Raw genomic sequence first — 15224 nt, forward strand, 5'->3', positions numbered from 1 at the left:
CCGACAAGCCAACCACGAGGCTCGCGACATGCCGAGAGCTTCGGTTCGACCCGGCAGTGTGGAATGAAGCTGTTCGATATGCAGCACCAGGGAATGTGCCATGCAAGCGGACGATTGACGTGTCCCAGGTGGAGCGGCAGTGGTGATATTTGGTTGGCTGCGGTGCTTCCCCTACGCGCATTAGCCGCCAGGAACATGAGCTGCGCCGCACCATCCTGACCAACCAGTTGAACCTCAGTGGGTGATGCACACCTCCTGAAGCAGGCACCTGTCAGCCCAAGCACCATTCAAACCGTCGGGAAGCGCTGTTGATGTGTTTCAGGTCGTTTATTGAACGTCGAGCTGTCGACGTGTCAAGCCGAGCCCCCCAAGAGGAGTAAAGGAATACATGACGCTAAATGACGCGCGAAAAGTCGAGGCTTGCAACGCGCGCATGAAGATCAAATGACAGACATTAGATGCACCGAGGTGAGGCTCTGGAGAAGCTCGATGCTGGCGGGACATGGTTGTGGGGAAAGAATGGTGATGTCACATGTTCAAATCTACCTTCACGAGCACTGCCTGGCTCTTTCCTGCTACACACACACAAACAGCTCCGAAAAGATTGATTGGATAATGCACTGCACTGCAGCAGCTGCAACGTTCTGTGACTGGAAATGGTAGCCATGCACACAACATCCAAGCTCACCACCCCACCACCACTTCGGCCCCCAACTCGTCGAACAAAGCTGCTTATGTCGTGCTCCTAAGATTCGATCCCTTGGCCAGGAGGGCAACGCACACAGCCGCGACTGCCACCGCAGTAGATGTCGCAAACGAGTATCGAAGGCCTTCAAAGTAGACATGTCGTGCCTTGAGTTGGATGTCGGGCGGCAGGTCTCGGATGGCCGACACCGAATGACGGATCTCTTCGACAATCTAGCAATATCACATGTCAGCTCTCTGAATATTCCCCACAGTCCTTCTCTCCTCAAGGTCGCAAAACAGGGGCAAAGTACTCTCCATTTATCTGGTATCTCGCCCAAAGCATCGGGTAATCGAATGCTGAGCGTGGTTTGGAGGATTGCAGATGTCACTGCCACTCCATAGACTGTTCCTAGCGATCGGATCAAGTACACCGTCGAGGCTGAAACGGCATGGTCTGTGATTTGGCAGTAAGTAACCCAATTCACAGCTTTCAGCGAGGCGACACTTACCGGCATGATCGAAGGTAGCTAAAGAGGTAAACAGAATGCCTGGGTAAACAATGCCTTGACCCAAATTTGCCGGGAAGATGTACACGTAGTACTTCCAAGCTGAATCCTCAAAACCGAGTGAGGTCACCAAGGCGTTTCCTATAACCATGAGGAACGCTCCAGTGCGTACCAGAGTGAGGAGCTTGCCCCATTTTGACATGACAACGCCGGCTATCAAGCCGCCAATAGGCGTGGCGAGGGATGGGATGGCGAGCCGAGCACCGGCAGCCGTAGCCGAGTCCAGCAACACAACTTGAAAGAATAGTGGAAGGTTGAAGAGGTACTGTTGATGACGATGTTAGCAAAACGTTAGGTCTAGGTGTGTCTCGTGGTCATCAACGTACCGCGTAGGCTGACAACCCAACACAGATATTGGCAAATTCCACCAGCAAAGGGAATTTGCCCTTGATCAGACGCAGCGGAATGATGGGTATGGCCTGAGTCCTCGATTCCACCACCAGAAACAAGACGAACAAAACGGCACTACCCACCAAGGAGGCAATGACCCACGGACTCCCCCATGGCAGCTCATTCCCCCCAAGACTCAGACCAACAAGCTGAATAGAGATGGCCAAAACCAGCAGCAGTGCGCCTGAAAAGTCCACCTTGGTCCAGATATCTCGAAACCCCTGACCCAAGTCAAACCCTCCTTCGGGGTTCTTGATTACCAAGGCACCAACAACAAGAGCAAAAGCAGAGATGGGCACTTGCAGCAAGAAGCACCATCTCCAACCAATACCGTCGGCAATAGTTCCACCAAAAGAAGCACCACAAATAGCTCCAAATCCAAACATGCCGTTCTGAAGAGCCTGGTACATACCCCGTTTGCGGAACGGGATCATATCCGAGTTGACAATGGTGGCTTTTCTACACGTCAGTCCAACTTCTTCCGTCCCTCAACATTATCCACACGTACCCATAGTCATCAACCCACCACCCCCAAACCCAGTCAAAGCCCTCATACAATTAAGCAGCACCACATTCCCAGCAACCCCACAACCAAGACATCCCAATGCAAAAGTCACAGTCGAGATGAAGAAGCACACGCGGCGGCCAAAGATGTCAGAAACCCTTCCGTACAACGGCTGGAACGCAGTGCTGGTCAGGAGATACGACGTGGTAAGCCAGGAGGCATTGTTCGCCGCATCAAATTCGGAGCTGATGATGGCGTAGGTCGCTGCGGTGATGGTGCCGTCGAATCCGTACAGGAAAACATTCGACATGATGGCGACTTGTATCCAGAGGAACCCCCGAGGGGGCGACCATGTTTCCTCGTCTGGGGCACGAAGGAGGGGTTGGTCGTCTCTGATGCTGTGGAGGAGCTCATGGTCGTCCGTGTCGTGCCTCTCTATATCTGACGACGTCATTCTCGCTGTCGTGATGTCAAGAGGGAAGCAGCTTCTGAGACTGAACAATTCTGTCGCCTTGGAGAGAAAATATTCTGGCGCCGTGATCATGAAAAAGAGCAAAGAGAAGCCAAGATTTTCAAACGCAGCATGGCGATGGTGTGCGAGCAAGGGTATGGTGAGTTGTCTCGGTATATGCATACATGCGATAAAGCGATTACAACAACCTCCCTTTCTGCTGAGTTGAGTCACGCCGGGGGTTACCTGCATTCTAACTGCATTTGGATGCTACCTACATTTAATGTGTGGGTGTTCATCGAGATCATACCTCATGTAAATATTAATGACTCGCAGCCGGTCTCGGACAAACCCCCACGAAACCCCTCTCTCTAACATGTATAACAAGAGGTTCAGGGGATAAAGAGCTGGATATGGAGAATGTATCTCTTGGTTCAGCACCATGACGGCATCACTCTTTGTCATGAATTGATCGTTGACAGTAGAGCAGGCACTATTAGGTATTCTGCCACTGGCATCAGAATGGGGCGGTATGGTGCGATTCTCAAAACTTCCTTCTTTGTTAACGTCGTTGGTTGTGGTGGGATACTCCTCGAGCCGGCGCAGCATTGCTCAACAATCAGCGGTCAGTTGGCCTTCCGCATTAGAGGTAGGATCATCGGGGCTCTCCTGCGATTTCACACTCGACAACTAGGACACAATCGCAGATCAAATATGTCTGCATTGAAGACGGACTGCCAACACTTCACACACCACCAGCCAAACAAGAAAAGATCGTCGTAAAAGAATGCACTATTCATTGCAACAGGTAAAAGCAGAAAACCGAAATCAATATCCAAGGACCAACCAAACCTACGATATACAAATCCAACTTACAACCAGCAAAACATCCTAATCCTTAACCAAGAAACTCCCCCACCACCCCCTTGCCCCCCTCAATGATATCCCCCACAATCCCCAAATACGCCTCCAGCACCCGCTCCGCCTCTTCCTTCCCAAACAACCGTCCATCATACCCCATCTTGAGCCTATGCCCCCCATTCCCATCCCTAAAAACCTCAAACATGATCGCATAATTCACATACATCGTCACCTTGCTCATAGCCATGACGATCCACCTCATGTGATCCTGCTCTCCCGGCGCGGGTTCAAACGGCTGGAACAAAAACAGCGTCTTGGCTCGCTCCGCCTCGGCATGCTTGTAGATGTCCCCCAGTGAAACAGACCCGTTCTCCGTCATGGCCCAGAACCCAGATTGCGTCTCCTTCAGCAGTGTTTGCACGCCTGTTGAGTTGTCCATCTGCGCGCGGAAGGGCAAAAAGTTGGCGCATGTCCCCGGGATAAGCTGGGGGTCGTCAAGGTCAACGTTTCGACCGGTCAAGAGATAGTCGTACGTCACATCTGGGGAGGAGGACTTGGAGAGGCGAGCAAGGAGGAGAGTGTAAGCAGCCTGGAAGACAATGCTGGCCGTCACGCCGGCAGACTGCGCGTAGGCATTGACAGGGAGACCGGTCTTGGCGACAACGACACCACTAACCTTGGGGTCGGAAATGTGCGCGGGGAAGGAGAACCTATTGCCGGACAGGGTCGACTTCCAAAAGTTGAGCATTGGCTCCCGAAGGCTCGGCAGGTTGGTATACTCCACAAATGTCTTGAACGAAGTAGGCGAGACGGGCATGGGATGACCATCGCGTAAGGCGGCGAATTGGTCGTCGAAGATGCGGAGCAAAGTCCCGTCATACATGGCGTGGTCGAGTTTGGTGACTAGGTCCATCGTGCCGTCAGGGTATCGGAGTACAAGGTAGCGCACAAACGGGCGGCCGACGGAGAATCGTTGGTCCCAGTGTCTGCGAACGAGTCTCTCCTTCTCCTCGCCATCAGGGGTAGGACAGTCAACCACTTCCAAGTCCAAGATGGGCTTCCTCAAGATAATCTGCACCCAACTGAGAGGGTCTGATTCGTCTTGCTTCATGTACATGGCGCGCAAAATCTGGTTAGCTTGCGTGAGCTTTTCTGTCAGGTTGATCCACCGCTCAAGGTTGAAACCAACTGGAAGACGCCGCACTGTCATCAACATCCAAAACTGCTCTTCGCTGTGACCCTGTGTCAGGAACTCCACCTGACCCGGGCCGCAGTGGTAGATGTCTTCCACATCATCATCCGACAGGCCAGAAGCTCGCAGCCTGTCTCGAACCACTTGCTTCACCTCAAGCTCCACCCCCTGATCGAGTGCCAAGTCCGCCATGATTGGCTTAACGCGCTGAGCTTGCTCCTGAAGAGAAGGATAGGTGACAACATCGTTGACGGACAGAGAGAAGCCTTGCTGACGGAGCATGCTGGCGAGATTGATAGCAGCGATGGAATCACCACCGTAGTTGTAAAAGAGTGCACTCAGGCTGATACTCTCTGGTTCGACGTCGAATAACTCCGCCCAAGCATCACGGAGCGTCTTCTCTTGTTCGGTCAACTCTGAGTCGTCAATGAGTTGCCCATTCGTCGTGGGCATTGTCGTCGAGTAACCGGCTAGTGCCTTGGGGTCCAAACCTTCAGCAAGCTGAGCAAGCAGCTTTCTGTTGATCTTGCCTGACGGGAGGAGAGGGAAACCCTTGAAGGGGAGCAAGACCTTGGGCATCATGTAGTGAGCCAGAGACTGGAGTCGATCAAGGATCACGGCGGGATCGACGACGGCAGTCGAATAGATGCCACTGCTCTCGGCTTCCTTGTCTGGCTTCTCAACGGGCACAAAGTACACCACGATCTGCTTCTTGCGCTGAACTTCCGCCACTCCAACAACACACAGCTGCACCACATCGGCAGCCTGGCTCAAGATGGTGTTTTCGATCTCGCCGAGCTCGATGCGAAAGCCGTTCAGCTTGACTTGGTTGTCTCTCCGGCCCAAGCACTCAATCTCCCCATTCGGTAGCCAGCGAGCGTAGTCGCCGGTGCGGTAGAGAACCGAACCATCCTCTGCAGTCAAAAAGGACTTGGCCGTGATGTCGGGGCGGTTCAGATACCCAATTGCAACCTGGTCTCCGCTGACGCAAAGTTCACCAACAGTCCCATGCGGGACGGGAACTAGCAACTCTGGGTGCAGGATAGACGCGTGCACAGCTTTCAACGGGCGACCGATGCTCTTCAGATTGCCGTTGGGCAAAACTTTGGAAACAGTCATGAGTATCGTAGCTTCGGTTGGGCCTACTTGCTGTTAGAATAAAGAGCTACCTGCAGTGGTGAAGAGAAAGCAACATACCATAGCCATTGTACACATCCATCCGAGTCGCCCAGACACTCGCAATCTCGGGTGTGATGGGCTCACCACAAACAAGCAATGTCGTCAGAGTTGGCACCCGTTCAGGGGAGATAAGCTTGGAGATGGTGGGCGTGATCATCAACTGCTCAGCCCCAACAGCATTGACACAAGCTGCAAGATCCTGCATCAATGTGTCCTGGTCCGTAATGGAGATGATACCGCCAGAACCGAGGACGGTGAAGACATCGAAGTAGGATGCGTCGAAAACATAGTTGAGGAACCAGAGAACATGCCAGCGGCTGTCGATACCACAAGCCTCAATCATGCCTTCAGTCGATGCCCCGACGGCGCCGTGGTGCACCTGCACACCCTTAGGCAGGCCAGTCGAGCCGCTTGTGTAGATGACATAGGCCAGATCGTTCATAGAAGGCTCGGGCAGATCAGATGGCCTGTTCACATGGCGGGTTGTGTCCACTGTGTCAAGGTTGATCACGTCGCCAGCAAACGAGTCAAACACCTCAGCGTGCACGCTATCGGTGATGGCGATGGTAGCACCAACGTCCCGCGCAATGAACTCATTTCTGTCTCGGGGGTTCTTGGGATCGAGTGGGGTGAAGGCAGCACCGGCTTTGAGGACACCGAAAACGGCAACAAGAGTGTTGATAGACTTGCGCATGCATATGGGAATAATATCGCCGGTCCTGACGCCTTTGGCTACAAGATGCCGCGCCAAGTTGACCACGGCGTTGTCGAACTGTCTGTAGGACATCGCCGTCTTGTACTTCAGGTCGGAAGACAAGCCCTGCAGAGCCATCTTTTCAGGATACTGCGCGATCATTCGATTGACCAAAGTCAAGGCGGTTAGGCCAGGCTCTGTGGGACGGACCCTAGACAGAGAGTCCAGGAACTCGACTTCTTCTGTTGAGGTGGCGATGATATGACCGATAAGGACTTGAGGCTGTTCAAGAAAGGCCTTGATCGTCTCGGCAACATTGCCAAGTAAGAAGGAGGCTTTGTTGCCCGGCAAATGGGAAAGAAGACGCAATCTCAGGTGACCGCCCGTCGTTGCCTCTGCTTCGAGCATCGTCGTGTCGCCGACAAAGTTTGGCTCGTAGGGCTCAGAGCGCACAATGGGACCGTCTTGGCTCGAGGACTCTGCGACCTCGCTGTCCTTGATAAGCACATTAACCAGGGTATCGTAGTGATCGGAGCTTAGATTTGCCTCTCTCAGGATGTTGCGCAAGCCGAACTGAGCCTTTGGCGCGGTGTCCCAGATGTCGTCTTGTATGGCCCTGGCGAGATCGATCAGAGACGTCTCGGAGTCTAGCTGGACACGGAAGGGGACTGTCGCAATCGTAGGCCCAGGTATGTCGAGAATTCCCTCTACGGGCATGTCACGGCCTGACAGCGTGACGCCAAAAAGTATGTCGTTCTTTGACGAGTGCATGGAGAGCACAACAGCCCATGCCGCGTAGATGAGGGAGCCAACAGACACTTTGTGTGATGCTGCAGTGGCCTGAACATCATGGGCGATGACTGTGTTTACCGCGACTGCCTGGCCGGTCGTCTGCCCGAGAATTGTTGATGGAACGCCATCCAGCCTCTTCTGCCAAAACGCCGCGAGCTGTTGGTGCTCCTCTTGCTGCAGCTTCAAGACCTCACGCACAAAGTTGGCATAACCTGGCCGTTGTGGAAGCTGCTTTCCACTGAGCGCGGCTGACAAGTCGTCGATCAGAAAGTTGTTGGACCAGTGATCAAACAGGGCGTGGTGCATGGTGACAGCCAAGATGTCATCCTTCAGGCTGGCGAACTGCACAAAGTTGCCACCCAGTTGCATGGATTTCTTCTGGAGCTCTGAATACTCATGGGCCGTTGTGAGAGGAAGGTCTTCCCACGATAAAGGGACGGCCATCTTTCTGATGACTTGGAGGAAGGATGTCTTGTGCGGTACAAACGTTGTCCTGAGCAAAGGCAGGCGTGGAATGAGACCCTCCAAGGTCAGTCGGACCTGCTGGACCGATATGCCCTGCAGACGATAGTAACGGCGATAAACATAGGTTGATTTGCCCTGCAGTGTGTCGGCCAAGAAGGTATCCTGTAACGAGGTAGTCGGGTAAGCATCTTCTACGTCGTCCATCTTGCTTATCCTGGTGTTTCGTGGCAGCAGTGACAGTCGCGGGACGTCCGAGTGGGAGTTGTTGTGTGATTGCTTCGCGTGGTTGAGCAGCGCATGCAGAGGAAGTCGAAGTATGTCGCCGACTGAGATTTGGATGTCGTCATGATAGGCCTTGGTTGAAACATGGATAGCATCCAGAGATGAGCCTCCAAGTTCTTGGAAGGTGTTGTTACTGTTGGCGATGCGTGATGCAGGAAGCTTCAGAATATCGGCAAAAATGTCGCAAAGCCGGCGGGTATGGGGTGGGAGGTGGCTAAGGGTTTCGTCTTCTGGAGGGGCGCCGTTCGAGTCATGGTGATGGTCCAGATGATGATCTGTAGAGGAACGTAGAAGAGTGGCCCTTTCAAGACGCTGGACGTCCTTGGTGAGCTGCGGGATGTCGACCTTTCCATTCACGTTGAGGGGGAGCTCCTGCCTCAACAGCCAGTAGGTTGGCATCATGTAACTGGGAATATGCTGAGCCAGGAGCTCCTTGAGTTCGGTTCGCAAGCGCGGCCATTCCAAAGCTGGCCTCTTCGCAACAATGGCAGCCACGAGTGCTTTGCGGCCGCCGACCTCGGCGGCGACCACGCTGGAGTTCGTGACATCCGGGTGGGTCTGTAAGATTGTGTTGGAATCCCCAGGCTCGACACGCTGTCCGTTGATTTTCACCTGAAAGTCAATTCTGCCGACCATCTCGATCGACCCGTCCTCGTGGGCGACTACCATGTCCCCTGTCCGGTACAGACGACCGGGACCAAAGGGATTGTCGATGAAAGCCTCAGCCGTCTTTTCTGGGCGGTTGATATAGTAAAGTGCAAGTTGGTGGCCACCTAGACAGAGCTCTCCCGGGACGAGGAGCGGGCTAAGGCGTGTTGTGCCGGGGACGAGTACGAACGAGGTGGTGGTATCGCTTGGCCGGCCGATATTTTGAGGGTTTTGGCCAAGGACCATCTCTCGCCTCCAGTTCACCTGGGTATTTTCACTCAGACCATAAGCGTTCAGTAGCTCGAGTTCGTGAACCCAAGTTGGAATCAGTGCCGGATTGATCAGTTCGCCAGCAACTGTCATGCGCTTGAGACACGGGACGGTGCCGGGGGTGAGGAGGAGGGCAGTTGAAGGCGTTACATCTATCACATTGATCTGCATCTGGTTGATGGTGCGCCCAATGTGGACGGTGAGGTTGTCCTTGCTAGCCAGACACAGGCAGCCGCCCTGCTTCAGAGTAGACCATACCGAACGCTGGGCCGCCGAGAAGACAGGGTTGTGGAACAGGAGTTGGCGAAGATCAGGCAGTGTTGGGAAGGCTGCAAGGCCGGAAGTTGCTGAAGAATGAATATGAAGAACGCCCTTTGGCTTCCCTGTCGACCCAGATGTGTAGATAACGTAAACTGGGTCGTCAGGTTCGCAACCACGGTCCAGGTTTGTATCGTCAGCTTGGGCCGACTCCGCGATGAGTTGATCGATTATTACCTCACGACCTGGGAACCGGCCAGCTGTGTTTCTGTCAACAATGACAACCTGGGCACCGACATCTTCCACAATGAAGTTATTCCTGTCCTGAGGTGTGTCAGGATCCATGGTCACATAGGCCGCTCCTGTCTTGAGAATGGCCACGAGGGAAATGATGAGGCTTGCTGATCTCTGCAGACAAACTGGAACAAAGGAGCCCCTGCCCACAGGCAGCTGTCTGGCGACCCGATTGCTGATGCGATTCAGCTCATCATAGGACAGAGGACGGTCGCCTTCGAATTGGAGAGCTGGGGCATTTGGTGTCAGGCGCACCTGCCGTTCGAAGAGCTTGTGGACGTTGTCGTATACGGGCCGAGTAAGGGGCTTGCCCATCTCAAGCATGAGATCCAGTTCTTCTGGAGATATGATGTCGATCTCACCAAGGCTGAAGTTGGGATGCCTGACCATTTCTGACAGAGCCATCACGAGATGGTCAAGAACCACCGTCATCTTCTCTGGCGGGATGGATGCGTCGTGTTGTGCAGAAATGGATACGGCATGGCTAATTTGTACCGCGATGGTCACAAGGTGGTGGCTGTTGCCAGAGTAGGGCGTCAAGACTTCGTCATCTCCAACAACAACAGACACCTTGAAACTGCTTGCAGAAACGGCATCCATGAGTTCGGGAGTGGCGAAGAAGGCATGTGTTGCCGACAACGTGTTGAGACGGTCGGCCTCCTTGATCAATGCAGCTGCAGTGAGCTCAGGCTTCACATGGAGCTTCAATGGATATTCCTGATCGGCATACCCAATAACAGAGCCATGGCCCTCGATAGTTCTGTCTCTCCCCTCGGCAACAAAAGCAATATCGTGAACCTCGCTGCCCAGGTTACAATGTCGCTCCAGCACCAAACCCAGAGCAGCATACACGACGGCGTGTTCCGAAACACCCAGTTGTTTCGCACATCTTCGGAGCGACGACCCGCTGATGGCAACGGAGCTTGCCGCGGCAGTGTTCTGGAAGGTGCCGGATCGCTCCAGGGGGAAGGAGTGGAGGACCAGGTCGGGAAGGGACTGGAGAGTGTCGGCCCAGAACTCGGCCGACTTTTGGCTTGCTCTTCCCCTGACAAGCCTTAGATAATGTGGAAAGAGCAGCCTGGGTGCTGGGACCCCACCAGACAAGAAGCATAAGAAATCTCTCCAGAGGTGTCCCAGTGATGTGCTATCAGCGACCAGTTGCGGCAGGCAGAGAGAGACATAGGGTCCGGCACTGGCCCATTCGACGACCGGCATCGCGGGCCCTTGGAGACCGAAGGAGTGGATATGTTGGAGGTTGGCATCGGAGGAGCCCTGAATGTTCCTCGGCTGCTTGAAGATGCGCAGCACGAAGCCGTCACCGGTCTTGTCTTCCGCAATCGTTGCCCGCAGCATGTGGTGCTGCAAGGCGAGCGCATGCCATGCCTCGTGGAGCTGGTCGAAGCTCTTGACGATGTCGGTGGGGAGGTCCAGACGGATGATGGAAGCCCTCTTTGCCGCTTCCGGATCCTTCAGCAGCAGTCCTTGTTGAACAGGAGTGCAAGGGATCTCGGATTCAATCTCGTTGTCGGGCGCCCAGTGACCACCAGCTTGACTGTCGGCACCGATGCCACGCAAAGTGGAAAGAGCTCTGGCGACTTGCTTGTATGTGACGTGGAGCGACATGGTTCGGTTGATCGACTTGGCCGTCACATGAGGCTGTTTGTGGATGTCCAGCCAGCCATGTTCGACTGAAGTATCGATCACGCCCATGGTGGACGGTGTTGTCGACGAGGGTGGGGTCTCCTGAAAAGAAAGTTGAGTTTCTCCTCGGTGATGGCGCATACTGATTGAACAGGGCGAGTTATCACATGAGCTCCATGGAAAGAAGTCAGGAGAAAGAAGAACGGTTGGGTGTGGATGCGGAACAAAAAGAGGTATGAGAGTCCAGATGCTTGAGTTTATATGCTTATATGCATTTTATTTCTCATCTAGGGCTAGCCACCTTCCATACTCCTGGAGACTTACAGGTGCCCCAGGTCCCCTTACCGAGGAACAGATCCCTCAGACTCTTCCCGTAGGGCCAACTAATCACCGTATCTTTTGAGGAACCCAAAACGAATCTTATTACCACACATTTCAACTGGATAAGACTCGGATTCAGACATGTACGACCGGACTACAATGATATCTGGCAACCCACAGATACCACATTGTGTCGACATACAATTAAGATCCATCATTTAGACGTATTCTAGCCTCGAATCTACCTGCAAGAACAGCTATCAAGCTCTTCTGTACGCTGTGAAGCGACGAGCATGCTTCCAGTATCGAATCTTGGAAAAACCGGCATCACCCGTCATCCTCTAGGTACGGCCCGAAACAACCCGAATGGAGTTAGGGAGGTATCTTTAGTTCACAGTACCTATCTACTTGCCCATAGACTCCCGATTCGTCTTTTCAAGCCTCCCGGCGAATTTTCCGGCCCTGGTATCGTGAGGTTACGTGTCCATGCACATATTGCATACCACATCGGGGATCCGGGTTTTGCTGACTTACTACAACGGGGAATCTGCTGCCCTGTGGCGCAGCCCCAACCACAAGAGTGACACTGCATACACCCATCTTGGATCTCGCGGAGTTGCGGGGAGCCTCACAGTCTTTTCCCCGGAGTTTGATCCGGATTGGGTATTCCGCCTAATGTCGTCAGTACACCGCGTATACTGGCCACACGGTTCATGCAATGCAGTTGGACCTCACAGTCTGTGGTCAGCTTCGGCCGAGCGGTGTCCACTTCATCTGATCGCCTGAATAGTGTCTTCAATGTCCCTAAACGGAAATTAGAGCACGACTGAAGGGAACGTCCTAACTCAATCTTTGCGCATCTTGACTTCTGCATCACAATGTGCTGCATTTTTCTAACGCACAAGGGGCAGGTGGCCTAACCGGCGACAATCTATGGCAGCTGCAATGTTAACCCCTTATGTCTCTACACGTTTGGCATCAGGACGGTTTCACAGAAGGATATAAACCCCGTTCCCTTTCTATCAAGATCATCATATCATCAGTTCGCACAACTTTCACAGTACATTTCATCAGCACACTTACGAGTTTTGAATCACCTCGACACATCATACTTTAGTCAAGATGTTGGGCAGTATTCTTCCATTCAACGAGGAGACGGCGGATCGCGTCAGCGCCTACTGTGAGAAGAACTCTCATGGCATCCCTGACGCCCTGGTTGAGCACTGGGAGTGGACTCGCACTCGCTTCCCCGATGCCGACAAGATGTCTAGTCGTCTTCAGGGCTCCTGGATGATCTTCACTGCTCGTGACCGCAAGCCCAAGAGAAGTAAGCAATCATTATCCATCACCCACACATAGTCCAGAGCTAACTCTGGTGCTTTAGTCCTCGAGATTGGTTGCTACTCTGGCTACAGTGCCTTGGCCTGGTACGAAGGTACCCGTGACACCAAGGCCGAGATTGTCACGCTTGAATACAGCCCCAAAATGATTGCCGCCTCTCGCGAGGCCTTCAAGAAGTACGGGGTCGGTGACCGCGTGAAGCTGATTGAGGGTCCCGCCGAGAACACTCTCAAGACCCTGGAGGGCGAGTTTGACCTTATTTTTGTCGATGCCAACAAGGACGGCTATGCTGGATATGTCAAGACGATCCTGGATCAGGGTCTGCTCTCTGCCAACGGCATCATTCTCTGCGACAACGGTAAGCCCTTCCTCACGTTATTCTCGAAAGCGAATGCTGATTTGAAACAGTCTTTGCCCGTGGCCTCACCATCGGCCCCGACTGCGCACCTTGGCTCAACGACCACGTCCGCCCTTACTGGAATGGCTGCGGACAGGCATTGGACAAGTTCAGCACCGGTCTCATGGAGGACCCCCGCATCGATGTCTTGCTTCTCCCCGTCTTTGATGGTGTTACTCAGATTCGGTGGAAGGACGGGGCTCAGCGGGCTTGATGCCGCCACCTATTGGGGCCATAAAACATCACGGTTGCTCGGTTCATGTTGATTAGTTTGCTCTTGACACAATACATACAACATCCCCCATCGTACCTCTTGATCCTTTGATGATTATTGCCTTCAAGTTGTGATGTGTCCCAGGTATCATTTTTTTGCCACGACGTGCCATGTGCCGAACGATACAGCCGAGCGTGGTGAAGAGAAGGTTGAGCCAAGACCACGTGGGGGTTCAGCCACGTTGCAGATTGCAGATCTTGATCAGAGACAAAAAATGCCAGATTGAACCATCCAACCAAAGATAAGCATAAAGAATAAGCGAACTGTTATTTCTGCTGTATCACCTTGTTGGGACCTTCTCGAAGCTGCCAATGATGAGCATGGGCGGAACAATTTCCGCATCCTTCTCGGGGAAGACCAGATTTGGTATGTTACATCTATGTCCCCTTTGGCTTTCTTCCAGAAAGGTAGATATGCAGCCATCAGTCCATGGCAGTTCCTTCTTCCTGTGGGGATAGATGTGCATGTAACGTGGATTGACTTATGTAAAGATGTGCTATATATCAGGATGAGTCTGATGGGGCAGGTAGTAGCTACCTATCTAATTGACGTGTAGATCTCGCAGCCTTCTCCAACCCCATCTTGTAGCACCTACCCTACTCCTTCGTACAGAATATCCCCCCCAAAAGCACAATGGCGCAATCCCTCGCTCAAACCGGCACCACCTGCCAACTCACCACCCACCCCATCCCCTCCCTGCCCGCCCAATCCCCCCCCGACTCCGTCCTCGTCCGCTTCCTCGCCTCCCCGGTCAATCGCGTCGACCTCATGGTCCTAAACAACCAATACCCCCTCAAACCAAAATACACCTCCCCTACCACCAACACCCCCATCCCCGGCTTCGACGGCATCGCCCTCGTTGAATCCTCCACCTCCCCCCTCTTTTCCCCCGGCGACCTCACACTCCCTCGTGACCTCGGCCTCGGAACCTGGCGCACCCACGCCATCCTCCCCGCCTCCTCCCTCCTCAAACTCCCCCCCAGCGTCAGCACCATCTCCCCCATCGACGCATCCCTCATCCGCTCCGGAGCCCTAATCGCCCACCTCCTGCTCACCAACCCCTCCACCCCCCTCAAAGCAGGCGACCACATCATCATCTCAGCAGGAACAAGCACAGTCTCTCAGTTCCTCATCCAACTGGCCAAACACCGCGGCATAAAACCCATCCTCGTCATCCGCGACCGTCCCAATCCAGAACCGGTCAAGGCCGAGCTCCTTGCTCTCGGTGCAGAAGCTGTCCTGACAGAGTCCGAGGTAGAGGCCGGACTCCTTCTCCCCAAACAGCCCATCATCCTCGCCCTCGACAGCGTCTTTGGCAAAATCGGCGAGCTCCTCGCAGCTTCCCTCGCACCAGGCGGCAAGTTCGTGCTTGTCGGCTTGTTAGCTGGCCCAAAGGCGAGCATGCAGCTCACGACTCAGCATTTGTTCAACCGGCAGCTCAGTTTCCTGCCCTTTAGGGGGTCGGAACACCTCAAGAGAATGGGGGACGAGCAGACGGAAAGCTTGATCGGTGAGATTGCGAGAATGTTTGTGGATGGGACGTTGAAAAGGCCCAGGGTCAAGGTTGTGGACTGGACCACCGCTGGTGAGGGTGAGGTTGAAAAAGCGCTGGAAGAGGCGGTTGAGCTTGCCAAGGGGGAGGCAGGACACGTCAAGACTGTTTGGAAATTGACTTGAACTGAAGACATAGTGAGCACTGGATACCAGATTACCTAG

At 53.7% G+C, this 15224-nt stretch overlaps 4 protein-coding genes across 4 annotated transcripts; 2 read left to right on the top strand and 2 right to left on the bottom strand.

The window, feature by feature from the left end:
- Positions 1–234: 234 nt before the first annotated feature.
- Positions 235–2860, bottom strand: QC761_207860 (uncharacterized protein; the record flags this gene model as incomplete). Its single annotated transcript, XM_062876532.1, has 6 exons — positions 2152–2860; positions 1580–2097; positions 1197–1518; positions 999–1141; positions 784–918; positions 235–255 (listed from the first exon to the last, which is right to left on the bottom strand). Exons 1-6 carry the CDS (start codon positions 2849–2851, stop codon positions 235–237), a joined length of 1839 nt encoding a protein of 612 aa, XP_062735130.1. The 5' UTR covers positions 2852–2860.
- Positions 2861–3200: 340 nt separating this feature from the next.
- QC761_207870 (NRPS protein) lies at positions 3201–11469 on the bottom strand. The gene is made up of 2 exons (XM_062876533.1): positions 5850–11469; positions 3201–5794 (listed from the first exon to the last, which is right to left on the bottom strand). Exons 1-2 carry the CDS (start codon positions 11314–11316, stop codon positions 3498–3500), a joined length of 7764 nt encoding a protein of 2587 aa, XP_062735131.1. The 5' UTR covers positions 11317–11469; the 3' UTR covers positions 3201–3497.
- A 404-nt stretch (positions 11470–11873) lies between these two features.
- Positions 11874–13633, top strand: QC761_207880 (uncharacterized protein). Its single transcript, XM_062876534.1, has 3 exons — positions 11874–12823; positions 12881–13195; positions 13246–13633. The coding sequence occupies exons 1-3, from the start codon at positions 12619–12621 to the stop codon at positions 13446–13448; spliced, it is 723 nt and encodes a 240-aa protein (XP_062735132.1). The 5' UTR covers positions 11874–12618; the 3' UTR covers positions 13449–13633.
- Positions 13634–14141: 508 nt separating this feature from the next.
- QC761_207890 (putative secondary metabolism biosynthetic enzyme) lies at positions 14142–15185 on the top strand (the record flags this gene model as incomplete). Its single annotated transcript, XM_062876535.1, has 1 exon — positions 14142–15185. One exon carries the CDS (start codon positions 14142–14144, stop codon positions 15183–15185), a length of 1044 nt encoding a protein of 347 aa, XP_062735133.1.
- Between the last annotated feature and the right edge of the window lie 39 nt (positions 15186–15224).

This window comes from Podospora bellae-mahoneyi, chromosome 2, assembly GCF_035222275.1.
Source record: "Podospora bellae-mahoneyi strain CBS 112042 chromosome 2, whole genome shotgun sequence".
NCBI lineage: Eukaryota > Fungi > Ascomycota > Sordariomycetes > Sordariales > Podosporaceae > Podospora > Podospora bellae-mahoneyi.